The sequence below is a fragment of the Saccoglossus kowalevskii genome, chromosome 1 (genome assembly GCF_978046115.1).
Source record: "Saccoglossus kowalevskii chromosome 1, keSacKowa6.1, whole genome shotgun sequence".
NCBI classification, from domain to species: domain Eukaryota; kingdom Metazoa; phylum Hemichordata; class Enteropneusta; family Harrimaniidae; genus Saccoglossus; species Saccoglossus kowalevskii.
Genome location: NC_140641.1, coordinates 22,494,057 through 22,512,172, shown reverse-complemented (window position 1 = coordinate 22,512,172; position 18,116 = coordinate 22,494,057). Strand labels below are relative to the sequence as shown.

At 37.3% G+C, this 18,116-nt stretch overlaps 2 protein-coding genes across 2 annotated transcripts; one reads left to right on the top strand and one right to left on the bottom strand.

Moving 5' to 3' along the window:
* Positions 1-883: 883 nt before the first annotated feature.
* LOC100369713 (organic cation transporter protein-like) lies at positions 884-6,483 on the top strand. Its single transcript, XM_085496880.1, has 10 exons — positions 884-1,216; positions 1,684-1,914; positions 3,507-3,709; positions 3,883-4,034; positions 4,296-4,455; positions 4,629-4,763; positions 4,996-5,081; positions 5,209-5,329; positions 5,431-5,503; positions 6,232-6,483. Exons 1-10 carry the CDS (start codon positions 884-886, stop codon positions 6,460-6,462), a joined length of 1,725 nt encoding a protein of 574 aa, XP_085353006.1. The 3' UTR covers positions 6,463-6,483.
* Positions 6,484-8,074: 1,591 nt separating this feature from the next.
* LOC102805506 (organic cation transporter protein-like) lies at positions 8,075-16,353 on the bottom strand. The gene is made up of 11 exons (XM_085496873.1): positions 16,021-16,353; positions 13,187-13,417; positions 12,308-12,504; positions 11,747-11,880; positions 10,414-10,642; positions 10,132-10,266; positions 9,618-9,703; positions 9,289-9,409; positions 8,559-8,631; positions 8,248-8,404; positions 8,075-8,187 (listed from the first exon to the last, which is right to left on the bottom strand). The coding sequence occupies exons 1-11, from the start codon at positions 16,351-16,353 to the stop codon at positions 8,075-8,077; spliced, it is 1,809 nt and encodes a 602-aa protein (XP_085352999.1).
* Positions 16,354-18,116: the final 1,763 nt, after the last annotated feature.

The window sequence follows — 18,116 nt, the reverse complement described above, 5'->3', positions numbered from 1 at the left end:
GTTACCATCGGTTTGTGTTGTATGATGATGATGTCTCCACAGCAGGGAAATTTTGAAGCACGCTGGTGCCAGGTATGGTATATGTACCATATGTCGTGTTCTTCACTAAACAGCAAGGTGCAAACTCTTCTTTGAACACTGTAAATTCAACCGTAAAGATTTGTTTTTTTCTGATATAAATAATTATACTCTCAAGTCTCATTTAATTGTATTTTTCTTTTTAGACGTGTTATGGAAAAACTGGAACCCTGGTCAAACATTGGATCATCTCCCGATAAAACCATCACCGAGTTTTGAACCAACCACGCTTGTCAGTACATTTGTACCTTTCTCGCCGCTAAGCTATCAAGACTTGTTATCAAGAAATGAAGACCTTCGTCTTTGTGAACGTTGACAGGTGCTTTTACGGGCAAATAAACAAAGTATACATTCATTAATATTTATACGGTTATTTTGAAATATTGAAATCTAGCTGCGATGTGTCTATTTTGTAAGTATGATAGAAAGCCACGATCTCGCCCTGACGTTCGTGGAGTATGAAAATCATTATCTCGAGTGATGAGGTGTATCCCGCGGTGGCATTTTCACAAGCAAATCGAGTAAAAATACAGCATGGATATATCTCATCACGAGAATATTTACGTAATTTCTTAAACGTCTTTTAAAAAGACTTGCTGGTCTGACCGTTTGGCCTCAAAGTCAATAAAAGCACCCTATCTCTTTAATATTGTAATAAACAAACCAACAAGCAAAGTTCAAATGTACATGTACGATACTCATGCATGTGATGCCCTATTCACATCAACGGTCAATGTACAGTATTATATCGATCACAACTCTCGTACATTTGCCGTGCTTGTAGCGGTATGTACTTGTGACAACAATGGAACTCGACGATGCTCTGATCCAACTTGGAGATTTTGGTTTCTACCAGATTCTGATATTCCTTCTAGTTACCATCCCAGGAAATCTTTTTAGCGCGTGGCAGATTATGGTCATTGTTTTCACTGGCGCTGTTCCGGACACCTACTACTGTGCTATCCCAGAAGCCTCCTCTTTGAATGAGTCTATTCCTATTATCGACGTGGATGAAGATAGTGACCCGGTGTATGACTCATGTTCCATGTATGTCAACTCATCGGTTGATAACAGTACAATGGAATGTATAGATGGTTGGTATTATGATTGGCAGCTTGGTGAAACCATCGTAACCGAGGTAAAATATAAAATTACATTCGCGTTTGGTATAATCTGAGCTAAATTGCACACGTTTTATACATACATGTAATGTTACAAAATCTGGTAAAGTCAAGGGATGACCATTCAAAACTGTAGAAACGAAGATTACCTGTGCATTTTCTTTTTTCAGGACAATGGTTGGTGTACATATTTTGCTTTTCTTTGTAAAATGTGTGTTTTTTTTTAAAATAAATTTAGTCTGTCATTTTACTTGTAAGATTTTTGTTTGTGCAATTTCTTTCGAAATCACTCGCCAAATTTGATAATGGTCAACTTTCAAATTCTCGATTCATAGATCTTCATCATATCTGGAGGTTCCCGGTGTGCAAGGTCGGAGCACTGTCTCACAGCAGCCACATGCATCATGTATTTGTTTGGTAAACACACATGTTTATTTTCCGTTTCTTTTTCTCGAATGTCATGTCTATACGTTTTTATTTGTAGTGGGACTTGGTGTGTGATCGTGCAGGTCTATCGCAAGTATCCCAGTCACTCTTTATGGCTGCTGCGATGATCGGAGCCTTTTCTGCTGGCCACTTGTCGGATCGTTTTGGCAGAAAAACAATCTTTCTTATAAATCTATGGTCTATGGCAGTTTTAGGAAGCCTTATAGCAACGACACAGACTTTCCTTGGTTACTTGATCATGCGCTTCACCACTGGATTATTAGTACAGGTGCAGTTTTAATTACAAAAAAAAAAACTTTTAAAATTCAGTATACTACTGTAACATGTATATTCAATGTACTAGTGTTGATTTAGGTAATAATTGCACATGCGATATTAGTCGTGTTCGGGCTACATGGGCTTTGAGATAATCTCATATGTTTGCATATCGGTTTTACTCAATTGCGTTCATCGTCGCGCGGAAGAGAACCACAGTTAGCATGGAATAAGGAACGCCTAAACTTGTACAAATCTTCAGTTCCTTCAACTATGATTACTCAGTACAGTGTCCGGGTAGGTATAGACGGGCTCACGGATCGAGTTTCCAGGAACTCACATTATACGGAATGTTTTGTTAATAGATTTATGGGGATATTGGTCTCGTGGAACCCACCACTAGAGGGCGTTTATTTTCATGCGTCAGACAACATTGTGACAGGAGATGTGTTCTTCCAGTAGGGTTACCGGAGTATTCATAACAAAATCGGAATTGATTACTATCCGGTTTCCTAAGTTTCCAAGGCAACTGCGACAATCATAGCAGCATACTGACTCCGAACTTCATACCTACTATGTTGGTCGAACCTATTTTATTCGTTGGTATATAAAAGTAGATATATTTTTAGACGTTCAACTGCACAGATAAATATACTCTGAACAATCAATCTATTTAGGACATATTCCAACAGAAATGAGCCCCCAGCAAACTTATTTTGCCATTGAAACGTCATCTCATCCAATGGCATGGCGCTAGGGGAGATTCGCCGGTATTGTTTAAATGACAGGGCAAGGACGCAGTTGAACGAAACGCCATTATTTAAGCAACCGTCCTGATCTGAGCTGTTCTATAACACAATAACGGCCAGTGCGGAGTCTTTTATTTCAATTATAATAACCCTGGAATTGTAAACATATAGTGGTAGCTTGGGAAGAAAGAAATAGACAATGTGTTGGCGCGTCGTAGACGCTTTCATAACAGTTAAGCATAAAAGTTCACGACTAAACTACTTGTTAAAACATGCAAATAGGTAAATTGTCAGATGAAAATGACCAGGATTTCCTAACCTGGGTAAAAAATGTTCGTATGTTCGTGCATTGACCTCAAGTACTTAGTTATCGTCTGCTATAAAAAATAACTTTAAAAGGGCAATGGTCGTCGCATAGCACGTGTTAGAATTGTGTAAATAAACAAAGTATTTTACACGTGTTGTGTACGTCGCTATGAGTCCCATATCGAACAGGACGCAGAGCGACGACCGCCACCCTTTAATGCTTAACAATGACTCATTTTAGTTCCTCGATTGCCAGTAAAGTGTATATTATTGTCATGTGATCGAATGTTGTGAGATCACGTACTAGTGCTATGAACCTACTACCAAGGTATATGTAATACCATCTATGTGAAATTATTTTGAACCGACAGCGAAGCTATCGCCCTCTGATGGTGGGTTCTCATTTCTATTACTAGTATTAACAAATAAATAAATATATAATTAAAATATTTCGCTTATATGATATGGAACTTGACCCGTAAGTATGGCGACGTTCTTGTAAGTGACATCTTGCGTGATTAACTCAATTTTTTTCCGAATTAAAACACAGGGCGTTGCTAATATTCAATTTGTCTTGGCAACCGAAATGTTTCCACCTTCCAAGCGCACGTATGCCGGGTTTCTCAACACCACATGCTGGGCTCTTGGAATAACAACGCTGGCACCGATAGCTTACGCACTTCGACACCACAGTTGGAGAGTTCTTCAGGTCGTTATATCCGCCCCAGCTATTCTCACATTTTACTATTATTGGTAAGTCTTATCCAGTCTAATTTTTGTTGCAGTATTTATTAGAGTAAACAAATAAATCGATCTAAAAACAGTCAATTGTTTACAGATGAAGAAGAAACTCGGAAGCGTTTCGGCGATAGATTGTGTTACCTAACAGAACAGTTCTAGTATTAAGCCGTTTTTTTTCAACCCAGGGTTGTGCCGGAGTCTCTGCGTTGGAGAATATCAAAAGGCCAAACACATGAAGCGGAGAAGGTTTTATACACAGCGGCGAGAGTAAATAATGTGGCTTTACCCGAACATGTGTTGACCGCCGCGGCGGCATCTGAAAATGGCATTACTGCAGGTGAGTATTATTAGAAAATGCATTCGTTTCTACGTGCTTTAATTGTTCATACAGCACATTTATCCTGAGTGGCTACTACGTTCCAGGTATGATAAATACTTTCTTAGAGATTCGTGAAATCATCGCTTTATACACAATCCATCGACGACTATGGATATTCAATACAAATCAAACATTACAACAGATATTGTTAATGTCGCAAGGACATTAACTTCATTTCTGTTGCTATCTTAATTTATACTGGTGTCTGTGGCGAAATAGACATTAGCACCAGTAAAGAAAAGCAGCCAAACAAAACAGACGTATATCAATCGGAAGATTTAAAGGAAGAAAAAGAAGATGGCGATCCAATCTACGGGTATTTAGATCTGGTTCGAACACAAAGAATGGCGCTGTATACATCGGTGACTTGTTTTACTTGGTAAATACATATTACAATTACACATTCAAGTCTGCTCAATGTATTCCCATTTTATCCGAAATAAACGCAGTACTTCATTCCAGAATAATCGTCCTGCGTTACCCCCATAAATAGCTATATTACACCGCGGTGACAGAACAGAATGCATTTAAATCTCTCTTGTATTTCTTTAGGTTTGTATGTGCTTTGGTATATTATGGAATCTCCTACAACACAACCAATTTTAAAGGCAATGTTTATTTACTTTTTTTCCTGACGGGCTGCGTGGAAATAGTAGCGAATCTCTGCTGTATGCCCGTCCTTGTTCGGTGAGTCACACTGCAGTGTCTTCGTTTTAGTATACGCAACATGAATTTATTTTTTGTTTTACCTGTACGATGTATCACGTGGCTAGAAATGTATAACGCCAATAACGCGGCACGTAGTCTTACATAATATGTAGTTCAAAGGTCAAGCCAAAATTATGATTTTTGCCTGCCTGCCCTTATTTTTTTTTTGATACTCCAAATGTAGTAGTTACCAAGTCATGTTTCATTACAGGTGGGGACGTCGTTTACCAATGTTCACTTTCCTCATTATAAGCGGCGCATCTTGTAGTATTGTTATTTTTATTCCTATAGAAACAGGTGAAGTTTAGCTTTCGTTATTTTGATATTTCGCTTTTTGTAAATTCGACTTTGAATTGGTGTTGTTATACGATGATTAATAATACTGCACTTGCAGTACGTTATCTATTTTATGTTATCTGAATAGATTCGGGAACAAGTTTAGTAGTTTTACGGGTTGTACTGGTATTACTCGGAAAGTTTGGAGTGACAGCTGCGTTTAGTTCCATGGTTGTCTGGACCCCGGAGCTATTCCCGACACTGTTGAGGTAAAACAAAATACATATGTAGATTTTGTCTTTGTATTAAAGTGTACTGCTCTAATTGAAGACTCAGTTTAATCATTTTATTTTTTATTCTCGACATACAGAAGCATGGGTTTCGCCATGGGGGCTGTTTTCAGCAGCATAGGTGGGATAATCGCTCCACTGACGACTTACGTGGTACGTGCACGTCATGTCTATTTTTAACTATGACGTCAAAAGACGTTCAGTTTATAACGCATACGTAGTACATGTGATACCGTCTCACTTGCCTGTCACAGGTGTGTCAGTCATATGGTGTCTTATATCTCTTCAAAGTGCATGTGCGTGTAATTGTAACTTGTCAAAACTCTGTGAATATTTTATACGACATTATACAAATGTCCCTAACAGAGATGGACATACAGTTTTACGACCCGAAGAGCCCTAAAACTGTATGTCCACCGCTGTTGGGGGGGGGGACATTTGTATTATTATATTGAGGAATTGTGGCACTCAATCTTGGCAATCTTCTAGGCCACCCTCGTAGAGCTGAATAAACGTACGTATACAAATATACAAGAGAGTTCAAGAGCTGTGATTGAATTTTATTGAGTTTCATCGTGGCCTAAATTAAATTAACATAATAAGCAGCTTTAGCCTGACAAAGAATTATTAAAATTAATTAGAATTAATTATTATTATAATATTAATCATTTTTACAAACACACCAGGCGCCACCCTGTGCGCAGATATACGACACACGACATCCTGGTTTCGCATTAGAGCACTGAATAGAGCTGCACGATGTTATTTCAACAAATACATGCACTATACGTAATATGTCGATATACTGTCAACACGTATTGCGCGAATATGATTGGCTGTCATGGTCACGAGGTATAATAAATTATAATGTCGTTTTACAGGCGTCTAATAATGTAGCAATACCAATGATGATATTCGGAGTCTGTTCACTGGTCGCCGCAGGGCTAGTTTTATTACTACCAGAGACTAAGGACAAGGTGATGCCAAGAACCGTCGAAGAAGCTAATCTCTTATATGGAACGAAGGGGGAAGTCACTATCGCTGGTGACGACGCTGCGTCTAATACGACGCGTGGTTTCTGCAATAAAGATATCAAAACAGACGATGAATGAACGGAACATTTACATCACGGATTACATTGTGTTTTCGTTACGGTGCTTTTGTTAACAGCGACGAGTTGTTACCACTACTGTCATGTACATTGTGAAGTGTTTCCTCTCGTCAACAACTGTAAATCGCGGAAACACTTTATTGATTTAAATGAAACATACAAACATCACAAATTTGTTTTAAAACACGTGTATTTAATTCAAAACAGAAGCATTTTGTTTTTATTTGTGTGAAAGTTTGTTTGTAACTGTTAATTTGAGGTATATTTTATAAATTAATTCCAAGCGAAAATAAATTATATTACAGTGTACACGATGGACCACCGTTAGCCAACGTTTAATGAAAAGTCTAACAGATTTTACTATATAATAAACATGCAAAAACAAACTGCAAAATCACTGCAACGTGTTTTTTGCTGGAGCGGTTGTGGATATATGCAGTAAGCACTGACATAATATGTTTATTGTACTTTATCACAACTGTGTCACCAGAAGGTAACGTATGATACAACAAGAATTACATAATACTGTACACTCAGAAGTAATAATAGTAATATTTCAACAAACTGGTGCTTGGAATGGTATAGTAATGATGTTGATGACTTCTGAACTGATTTGATCTATCGTGACACATAAAACTGTGTGGTATTACATTGTTTGACACTTATTTCGTGTTTGCACGTGTCATCCTTCACAGTGACTGTCTATTTTGTAGTCGTTGATTTATTTTTCTGATTGTAGCCTAGTGTACCTCATACTCGAACCAAATTATATCCGAATACCCAACCTTTCTCGCGGTGTTTTCATTAATACACGTATAGCCAGAACAATGGGTCAAGAGTGGTATAATCATTAACAAATACAGGCACAAATACGAACATATAAATGTGAAATACGAGATTCGAACTTGGCAAATGCGACTCGTCACTGTAAGCAGACACGCTCTCAATTACAGCATGTCTCACTGCCGTCATTTATTCAGATATATGCAAGACGATGTTATCTTCATCAACAATATTTAATTTATTGAATATATTCCAATGACACATCCAGCTCAACGTAAGATCAAGTAGACTACAGAATCTGCTTCTTCCGCTTCATACTTATACTTTTTGAAATTCCTGACATTACTACATGTAAGTCATGGAATGGTGTATGTCTGACGTTTTTTTTTTTGTTGATGGATATTCCACACACAACAATTGTTGCTAGATTTATGGTTAGGTATGCTGTTTCCATTTATCGTACCCTTTGGTCAAGTAATAGTCCTTGATGCTTCGCTCCTCCGACCTGAACCTGGTACTGACCCTAAAATTTCAATTCGTTTCACTTTTAATTGTAGAAGCGGCGTAGGTAACGTAGATATAAATATATCGTTTGTACTCATTTGTTTAATGAAAACAGTTACTGTAAAAGAAGCTGTACAATATAACGACGGTATTCGAGTATAACCAGTTGTTGGCATTATGGTCAAAGTTACTATAACACACGTGCACTCGTCTATGTCAAATCAAAATGTAGCTTGGCATATAGTCGGCGATAGTTATTGCGCCCTCGCCGAAAAATTTGCTCGGATCCGTCGTCGAGGGCGCAATAACTATCGCCGAATGTTAGATTATATGGTTTGAGTTTCCTTGTCGAATGTTAAATTGTTAATATTTGACTTTTGATAACTTTTTATTATATCATGTGCTTGTATTCCAGTATTTTCGTGTTCTTTTTTTGTAAGTATTTCATCTTGAGATGTGTATGCATGGTTTACAGCGCCCAGTACTTCAGCATCTACATTCTTTGTCTTTTTTGTCTTTCTATAATTCTGCTCTGCCTCGTCTAGGGTACGGGGCACGGGGCGGTCCTTGGTTTCTGGTAAAAATAGCACTACGACGGATGCGATAAGTGACAACACACCGAATGACGCCATTACAATACTTAAATTGTTGTAACCCTGCAAAAAAGTAGGATATCATGAGTGGGTCTTTATAACTCTGGCAACTACATGCCATCACTATCGCCACAGAGCTATGATTAAACATTTTAACATGGGATATATAATCACATGGTAGGGGAAATGTTCACACAGTAGGTTGGCTTATACTTACAATATAAACTGTTAGAGGCGCCACTACTCCACCAAGACTAGCGAAAAAATTGGTAAGACCAAAACCCAGATTTCTATAATGTACAAAAAGCAAGAGGTGGATTTCAATTACCCTAAAATAATCTTAATCATTCTTATAGTCATTGTCAGAAATGTAATCAGTTTTTAGAGCCAGGGGCCAAAATAGCGTGAAGTTCATTCAATTTAGTAACGGTAGACAGCGGTATCAATCAATCATTCAAAAGACACAGTCAATCGTTGATATATTACCGAAAACAAAGACACTAGATTATGTCGGATGGTACAGACAAGTCTTCGCGAATTCAAAACCAGTCGTGGACAATCGCGCAGAACAATTGAACAATTGGAATCGGCGGCATCAAATGATCTAGCGAGGCCATAAACTGGCATATCTGTGATATGAACACAATAAACTGCAAATATGTTCTAAAATCTCAACCATCGTGTTTCAAAGGTTGAACATAAAGAATCCGAATGTCTTTATAGAAATGTTGCTAACAAATATTTAAATATAAATAATCTTTTTTACCAAACTTTTTTTTTTTCGACGATGCATTCATTATAAATGTGTGTAATTGCATAACATGTATTGGCATACAACTAACCCATCTTATCTTTACATAACCAACCCATACACGTCAAGTGAAATGCACCGAGTTTCATTTGATTTCTGATGTTTGTTCTTTCGAAGACATGCTTGAAAATCTTACCTTACGAGTGTAGGAAATATTTCTGGCGCCCATGTCCAGATGACACCGTACGCGCCAGTGATTGCCAATTTACCAAGCAGAAAAAATACGGTCTGTAACCATTGTATATCCGTGCCATCCGCTGAAAATATAGAAGATGAGTTGTGTAGTTGTAGTCACATGGAGTCTCTAACGTTTCATAATACAACTTGACTATGCGGAAGTCCAAGATCACAAAACAAATGACTGACAACGATCGTAGGGCGGGGCAAAAGAACGCCCAGCCATTAAGAGTCAAATTCAAGGCACACATACGGAGTGTCAGACTCTGTAATGATGTATATACTTACATGTTTCATCCGGTATAAATGGTGTCATTCCACAGGCTAAACCGGCTAGGATAAGCAACAAGCAAGACGGAATACGGTGTCCCCATCTATGAATATAGATTTAAAAATATAAAAAAAACTAACTCTTAAACTTTTACAAAGGACGACTATACTCGAATTGGGTCTAGAACTATATACAGTTAAAGACGATTTCCTCTCGTTACCTTCTAAATTTGGACTTCCTGGTATTCCACGTGTCAACGTGTGTAGTCTAGGGGATCTGTTCCGTTGACAAGGGTTTCCATGACCATAGAGCTAGGGGGGTTAACGTTGTCTATGTTCTGTCGACGAAGACCCCATGTGTATAATAACACGTGTAAATGATGCCACTGATTTTGACAACAAAATAACATAAATGCACTGGTTCCTTTTATAATGAACATAAAATTGGATAATGCTTGACTATGCTATTATTTCTACCTTAAAGTATAACATTTTGTGTCCAAATAAGCGAAATGCAATCAAATACACTTACTTTATTGTGGCAAACATAGCAATGAGATATCCTGGTATCTCAACTACCCCACTCCAGAAAAAAGCCGCATAGACATTAGTACCAACATTGGCTGTGTTGTACGAAATACCCAAATATACCATGCTTGTAACGAACCTGTAAGACAATGACGTCATCGTTATGATATAGAAATTAACTCATATTAACAAGTTATTGAAATTTTGAGAAAGTATTGCGTCTTGACACCTAACTGCCCACTGATATTATCCGGGAAGAGTGCGATCAACAGTCGTCAGAGCTTACCATGAAAAACACATTATACTCGTGCTTATAGCCAGGCGTGGTCGCTTACATAGATCAATCATTGTGTAATGTGGGTCTTCCTCTTGTATACCCAAAGCATCCGTGTCTTCAGGTCCACTGTTTCTTAACCGGTCATCCGATTCTAAAGTTTTCTCCTGTGTAACTGCACCCAATTGAGTTGTCTCAGTCAGCACGCCGTTTGAAGCTTTCTCTGTGTAGTCGCTCTTCTCTGTGTTTAATAACAAATGATTTTATCATTATTTGTTCATGCAATTTATTGTAATTTGGACATTTGGTCATTATCCGTCATACTCAATATCGACGCACATGAATGGAATGATTATTGTGGATTCATTAGACAGCTTTTCAAGAACAAACAGCTGAATGAAATATTTTGAAAATTGGAAACATTTTCACATTCGGATTTTCTGTACATTCTGATGAATTCCTCATGTTTGTAGATATGAATATAAAATGCTATTCCAGGAACCAATGGCTGGGTTGGATGCCATTTACTACAAACCACCGATATATTAAACTCCAGACTGTATACGTTGTTGATTCAAATCTATGCTTATTAAGTAGGTGATTTGCATAATAGTTTCATAATTTTAGCACGTTCCTCGAGTAACTTCACAACTAGTTGCATATATATAAGTATATATTTCAAACTCGGTATATGTTTGAGCAGATGAATGTATGATTACAATTCATCTGTGCATATTACTTAACTAATTTGCATATTAATTGTTTGCATCAAGTTTGTTTGTATCCTACATAGGGGGTCGGCAAGGGGTATTTTCGTAAGCTGTAATCTGTTTTTTATTTCCGTAATAATGTAATTTAAATGAATAAAAAAAAACTTAAATTCGTAGACATGGACAAGGTGTAAAATGTAATCAGCTATTTTATTCTACTGTAATTTGTACAAAGATATTATTTTTTGTATAAGTATAAAGCATTTTCCAAATTAAATGTCGTAATTTCCAATTTTGATTCTTAAACTCAAATTATCAAAAATATTATAAAAATGTAAAATGTAATTGGGAATTTGCTTTATCTGTAAAGGGTAAACAACCTATTTTTACTGTAAATAAAACTTTAATTTTATTTCCTGTAATCTGTACCAGCTACCCCCACCTTGGACCCTCTACATAAGTAATATTTATGTAGATATTTGAGCACTTTCCATCACCTCTAGTTTCCTTTGCTAAGTATAGAAATAATGGTGTGGTTACAGGTGGCTACCTTTTATCTGTTTGGTGATTTGGGTTTTAGTGAGAACTACTTAGTAATTTGTTCAAGGAATTGTCATTGTTACAAAAACACGTACCGTCTAGTATGCTGTTACTAAGGACATTTTCTGGCAGCGATTTCTTATTGAACTTTGCCGCTTTGTACAATATAGCTTCTGCCTTTGGTATTCTTTCCATTGATATCAGCCACCTCATCGACTCTGGCACAACCCTGTATCATACAAGTATGTACAGTATCAATTTGACTGAAAATAAGTATTTCTGAAAGTATCGGGAGTTTATAAGAGGGAGCAGACACTGTAGTTTCGAGATACTGTATCTTTTTTCGGTGCGTCCATCTTTAAATATTCTATTTAGATTTTTATTGTAGTCGATTAAATAAAGGTGTACGAAACTCCGTGTATTTATAAACTTGGCATAACCGAAAGTTCAAAGTTCAGATGTATTGTTTAGTTACAGGTTGAATGCAGGGCAGGGCAATGAGGTCGGATAAATAAATAGTGACGGAGTGTGATTTAATAGAACAATGCTTTGTTGAAGCGAGTACCCGGATGGTACATGGACATTGATGACCGACTGATAACATTTGACCTACGTTGTTTTGACGATAAGGTGGCCATGCGACTGACGTCACCTACCAAATATAGTAAAATGTCAGTAACCCAGGAATGCTCATAGCCAATTGTAGCGCTCTCCAGTGTCTGAATATATAAGCAATAGGCGCCAACACCACGATACCGCACGCCCAACAGATAGTGTTACCATACCCAGCATAAACACGGCTGCGAGGTGGAAACATTTCAGTTGCTAGGATGAAGTTACTAACCATAATACCCTAAACATAATAAAGAGTTCACATTATGAGACGGCGAAGTCTACACAGAAAGTTTGTTGAAAAAGCAACAGGAGAATACCAAATGCTGTCTTGGTTTGCTTTGTGTATGCCACCTTTCAGGGACCATCTTTTCTCACGTAACCTCTAGCATGAAAGATACCCCACTGCCACAGTGTTAAAGCGGGAGGGTCGTCACCTGCGCACGCGCGGTAATTGATTTCCAAACGATGATAACAACACACGCTAAAAACGCAAAGGCTCATAGGTACGCGCTTGTTTGTAAACATTGACACGCTATGGCCATCTGACGCAGGCACATGTGACGGACTCCCCCGCTTTAATATTTCAGTAGACTATTACTAGTATTATGTTTCGGTTGTCCATGCATGTTGCATATTTTGTGTAGAGACTGCAATTCGAAATGCGCTGTCTAGTCATTGTACTCACTCCACGCCATTAAAGCCGCACAGTGCGTTATGCATTCCATGACTATGTCTGCTTACAGGGACGAAACGAATTTGCCGAGCTGCAAGTTTGAATTCCGTGTTTCATGTTTAGATTTTCAAAAATGTCTTGTAAAATAAACTTTGTTAATGGATAATTATGGTCAAAATTATGTGATTATGCATACGTGTGAGTATAAATAAACCAATTGTACAAAATCAAACAAAAATATACTTACCTGAACACAAATTCCTTGAAAAAATCTCAATATTGTGAATCCTATCATAGTTTGTGTAAATGCAACTGTAATACCAATTACGGAAGCGGACCACATGGATATAAGATAAACTTTTTTTCTTCCAAAACGATCGGATAAATACCCCGCTAGAAACGCACCTATCATCACGCCTGCCATGAAAATAGACTGCGAAAATTGAGAAACTATTGCGTCATCGCAAACTAGATCCCACTGCAATTAAGAATAAATTTTAAAATAAAAATTAATATGGCTATATTGTAAACTTTATTAATTATGTCGTACTTGTTTGGTGAGATTGACACGGCTAGCATCGGTGACAGCACGGTTACTAGTGGTGACAGTGACAAGATGGCATCATCTGTAAACAGTAATGCATCGACTAATCAGTTTAAAGCTCTGCTACAACCGATCGTCACTAACCGCTCGGACGTCAAACTTCAGTAAAAACCGAAGAAATGAAAGTTTAAATCAGAGTTTCAGTACAACAAGACAGTATTACGTAAACAGCCAAGTTGGCTGAAATATGAGGTTAGTGAATTTGACCAACACCACAGACGTGGTGGCTTTCAGTGGCTTTCCCAAGTCCGACATATAATAGAGGCTTTCTTATCCTACCAGTCTTACAGAAAAACACTCAGTCATTGGACAGAACATTTTCATCTTACACAGAATAGGAGATTTAAAACGCAATGGATTCAACATACCCGACCAAGATGAATTTGTTATAGGTCAGGATATAAGTAGCTAATGAATTACAAAAACACCCAAAATAAATACTTGGTCAATTTCTTATATTTCTTTGCATGTTTCGTTCTTTCGTTAGTTAGTTTCTGTAACTTCACAGCTTCAGGTCTTTTGTCTCTATGTTAATTTATAATCAATCACAACTTTAGTGAGTGATTAGTGATCATCACGTTTTTCATCACAAGTAATAACCACAGTCTTGGTTCGTGCACATGTAGTCTGGTAGTTCACATCTGTGAGTGTCCGGCATTTTTGAACTGAGCTTGGACAGATGTCTATAGGTTTGGAATTTTAGAAGTTAATGTTAGTTCATTGTCAACTATTTAAAACAGTGGATTTGAACCATGACTTTTGTATTGGTTGTCAGTATGTATAACCCCTACGCTACATGGAATTCTGTCGGCATACCCATCCACTGTGATGCGGAGATGCGGAGAAAACATTTGTGATCAAGTAATATGCATGACAATGCACTGAATATAGTCAATTCGAATGACGGCAATGGGACACTGTGTATGGACGTATCTCGCATTTTCATCAAGTCGATAATCGCATCACCTGGTTATGGTGTTTCAAGTGTAACAGCTACACTTACGGTCAGAATCTTGTAAACATTTAAACAAGATCTTAACGATTCGACATCGAGACATTTACAAGATACTGACTGTTTGTGTGTTTTTTTACGCTTGAAATAGCACGGCTACGAGGCGCGATTAACTAATTCAGCTGAACGCAGCTTAGTTCAGTGACCAACTCTAACGACTTGTTTGAAATAGAAACTTAAAGATTCAGCATACAAGGTATGAGAAGCAAAATCTGAGTCACTCTAATCGTATATTATACATATGAGCTTTGCATTTTTTCCGAAGGCTGAAAAAATTGTGATTTTGAGAGTAATTTTAGGAATGGAAAAATTCAAGTATCTAAATAATATTGTAGCCAAGCAGTCTTTCGATATTTTTATTATCAATCTTACCCACGTGACATCATATTTCATGTTTTATACATTTATACTAATTAGTATACTAGGTTTTTATGTTCATTTTTGTGTTGTATTTTCTTTTAAATGGAGCTGTAATGGTTACAGGTTACAGAAAATAAAGAAATGCATTTTACGTTTTTACGGGAATTAAAATGAAAGTTCCATCTATTGTAAAAAATAACTTTTTAAACTTTACAGATAAAGCAAATTCCCAATTACATTTTCACAATATATTTGATAATTTGTGTTTAAGAATCAAAATTGCAGGTTGCGTACGAATTACAACACTAAATGTGGAAAATGTAAAATAACGTGACGCTTACAAAAAAAAAAGATCTTTCTACAAACTACGGGTGAATAAAAATAGAACATTACATTTTTACACTTTGCCCATGTCTGCGAATTTACGTGTTTTATTTATTTAATTTACTTTATTACGAAAATAAATACAATTGATCACAACTTACGAAAATATCGCTCGCCGACCCTCTGTAATTGGACGAACGCTCTTTGATCCTCAAGGTAGAAGCCTACTCATCATTTTTGAGAAAGTTGGTCATAAATTGCATAACAATGTTCATTGGTTTATTAAGTAAAATCATGAAGCTACTTTCCAAAGGCACCATGAAATAAAAATATTTTGTGTGTTACAGTGACGTATTTTGAGAAACTCGTCCTAATATTTTCCAAAAATAGCTATTTTTAGAAAATTCCATAGAGGGCAATGTTAGACAGAAATTGCATTTTTTGAAACTTTTTAAAACCCAGATTTTTGAAAAAAAAATCAGGAAAACAAAACATACCTCATCATCAACAATATATTATGTTTTCAGCCTATGTCACATGACTATAATCTGAGATATGGAAACCTATGGTAAAAGCACTATAATACTGCCAAAATGGCCGTTATCCACTAAAATACAATCATGATTTTCTCGAAAATTAATCTGGTGAACCTCAAATATTTTTAAGTCAATATTCTTATACTGCCCGGAAGTACAATTTATTAAAAAAAATAATAAATTTGAAATCATGAGTAGGCTTCTACCTTAAAGAAATGTATAAAGAAATGAGAAAAAAACAGTACCTCTGTCACTATGGTCTCCACAAAATACTCAGACTCGTAGTACCACCCATCAGTACATTCAGTGGTAGAATTGTCCACACTGCTATTCACATACATTGTGCACGAGTCGTACACGAGTTCACCGTCATCGTCTTCTACCAACGGAATGGTCTCGTTCAGTGAAGAGCCTTCAGGGACGTTGCAATAGAATGTATCGGGGAAACCACCGAGAAAGACCATAGCCATCAGCGGCCATACACAAAACCACGTCCCAGGTATTGTTATTAAAAAATATTCGATGGTCTGATAACGACCCCATTCGCCGATTGCTGTAAGTGCCTCGTCCAGTTCCATTTCAGGAAAACAGTCCCCACGAGGTCAATCGAGATATTGATGGCGGTGCTGTCTGTAACTGGAGCACCACTATGAATATTCAGTGTGGTGAGGCAAACCAACAAATACGACCTGTATTATCACCGTGTATCTCACCTCGTCAGGTCAAAGAAGTCGAATGCTTCGAAAAATCCAATTCTTGCTTGCACTAGCAAATGAATGAATGCATGTTTGTTATATATGGTACGCTATTACGGAGTTGCAAAACATCATCTCCACCCCCTCACACACACACTGCACGTAATTATAGCGTCTTCTCCGCTCTATCTCGTGATATATGTGTACCCAGTCACGTGCACAAACACAGTACTGATTTGAAACGGTACCATTCGTACAGTCACAAATAGACAGACAGCTGCTCCAGCCATCTCCATACAAACAAAACTTTATAATAAACGGAATATTGGTAAACAAATACCTTAACTGTTGTCTGTGACAAGATGATCAACATATGACAATAACTACACCTTATTGTACATATTTGTATAATATTCGATTTATCTGGTATCACCGTTGATCGAATATCCACTCGTATGTAAAGAAAACTTACCTGCGTCACAGCAAAGTAAAGTTGTACTTTGCACCCAATATATATGTCACATATAGGTCGATATCGCAAAATGGGAGCCAAATGTCAACTTCTTTTAACATTATTCATGTATGTATTATATTAAATGACTATGATGAGTGTTCTATTAGAAGTCTTACACCAAGGACGAATAGGACGCCAACTTATCGTCATCCATTCCATGGCTGTCATTGGTCAGTTTTTGCCATGTAACAATCATGCTACCGTCAATCTCGTTGTGCCGTCACAGGAAGTGCTGTCTCAGCACATACCTCAATCTCCCAAATAGAGCTTTATTTCTACGATTATATCACTGCCACCACGCGATATTATGCTTGTCGTTTATTGGTTCATTTGTCCGTCAATACCACAAAGTGCTTTCGTCTGTTCATATTTCTTCACCTGGCAAAAGACAGAACGGTCAGTTTGATGAACCGAGTAAAACCTTAGTTACCGTTATTTATTACAAGTAACAATAAGTCAACAAGAGAGCCCTCTAATAAAACACGCCAAGAATACGGGTAGTAAAATTCCTGTGGCGTTTCACCACAAAATGGCGGTGTGTGGTGGCAAGGATCTCTGGGAGAAAGCACAGACCTGTGTCATATGATTTGGGATAAAAAAAAAGCGCTCCGCCGCTTAATGTCACAGATAATTCAATCTTTAGAATTTGTGTTTGAAGTTCGGAATTTCACGCGTAATTTCGGCTTTCAACTAGCTTGGAATAGAACGTTCTTGAACGCAATAAAATCACGCGTAGAATGTCTTCAGACCGGGAACTAGTAGCGTAAACTGATTGCAGGTTTACACTATTCTGTGGCCAGTTTATTTCTACAATATTTTTAAGTTTCTTTTATTATTATTTAGTAAAGAAATCAATGAAATGATTTATTATATTCGTAAAATACGAAATACTGACGATTGACAGAAAAACGTTCGAAGTTTCGAACAAATTCCCGGCACTCCTTGCGCGATATGCGTCAGATCGGTGTAAGATAGGACGCCGACCTGCAGCGTCAATCAGGCCAATCTCTTTCATTGATTTAGTCAGTTAAGTCATTTGACGATTTTATATACTTATTGCAGGTGGCAATGTTCAATGGAGGTCGTCATACAAGGGTCTAGAAAACGTTACTGGCGTCCAATCACAGTGTTA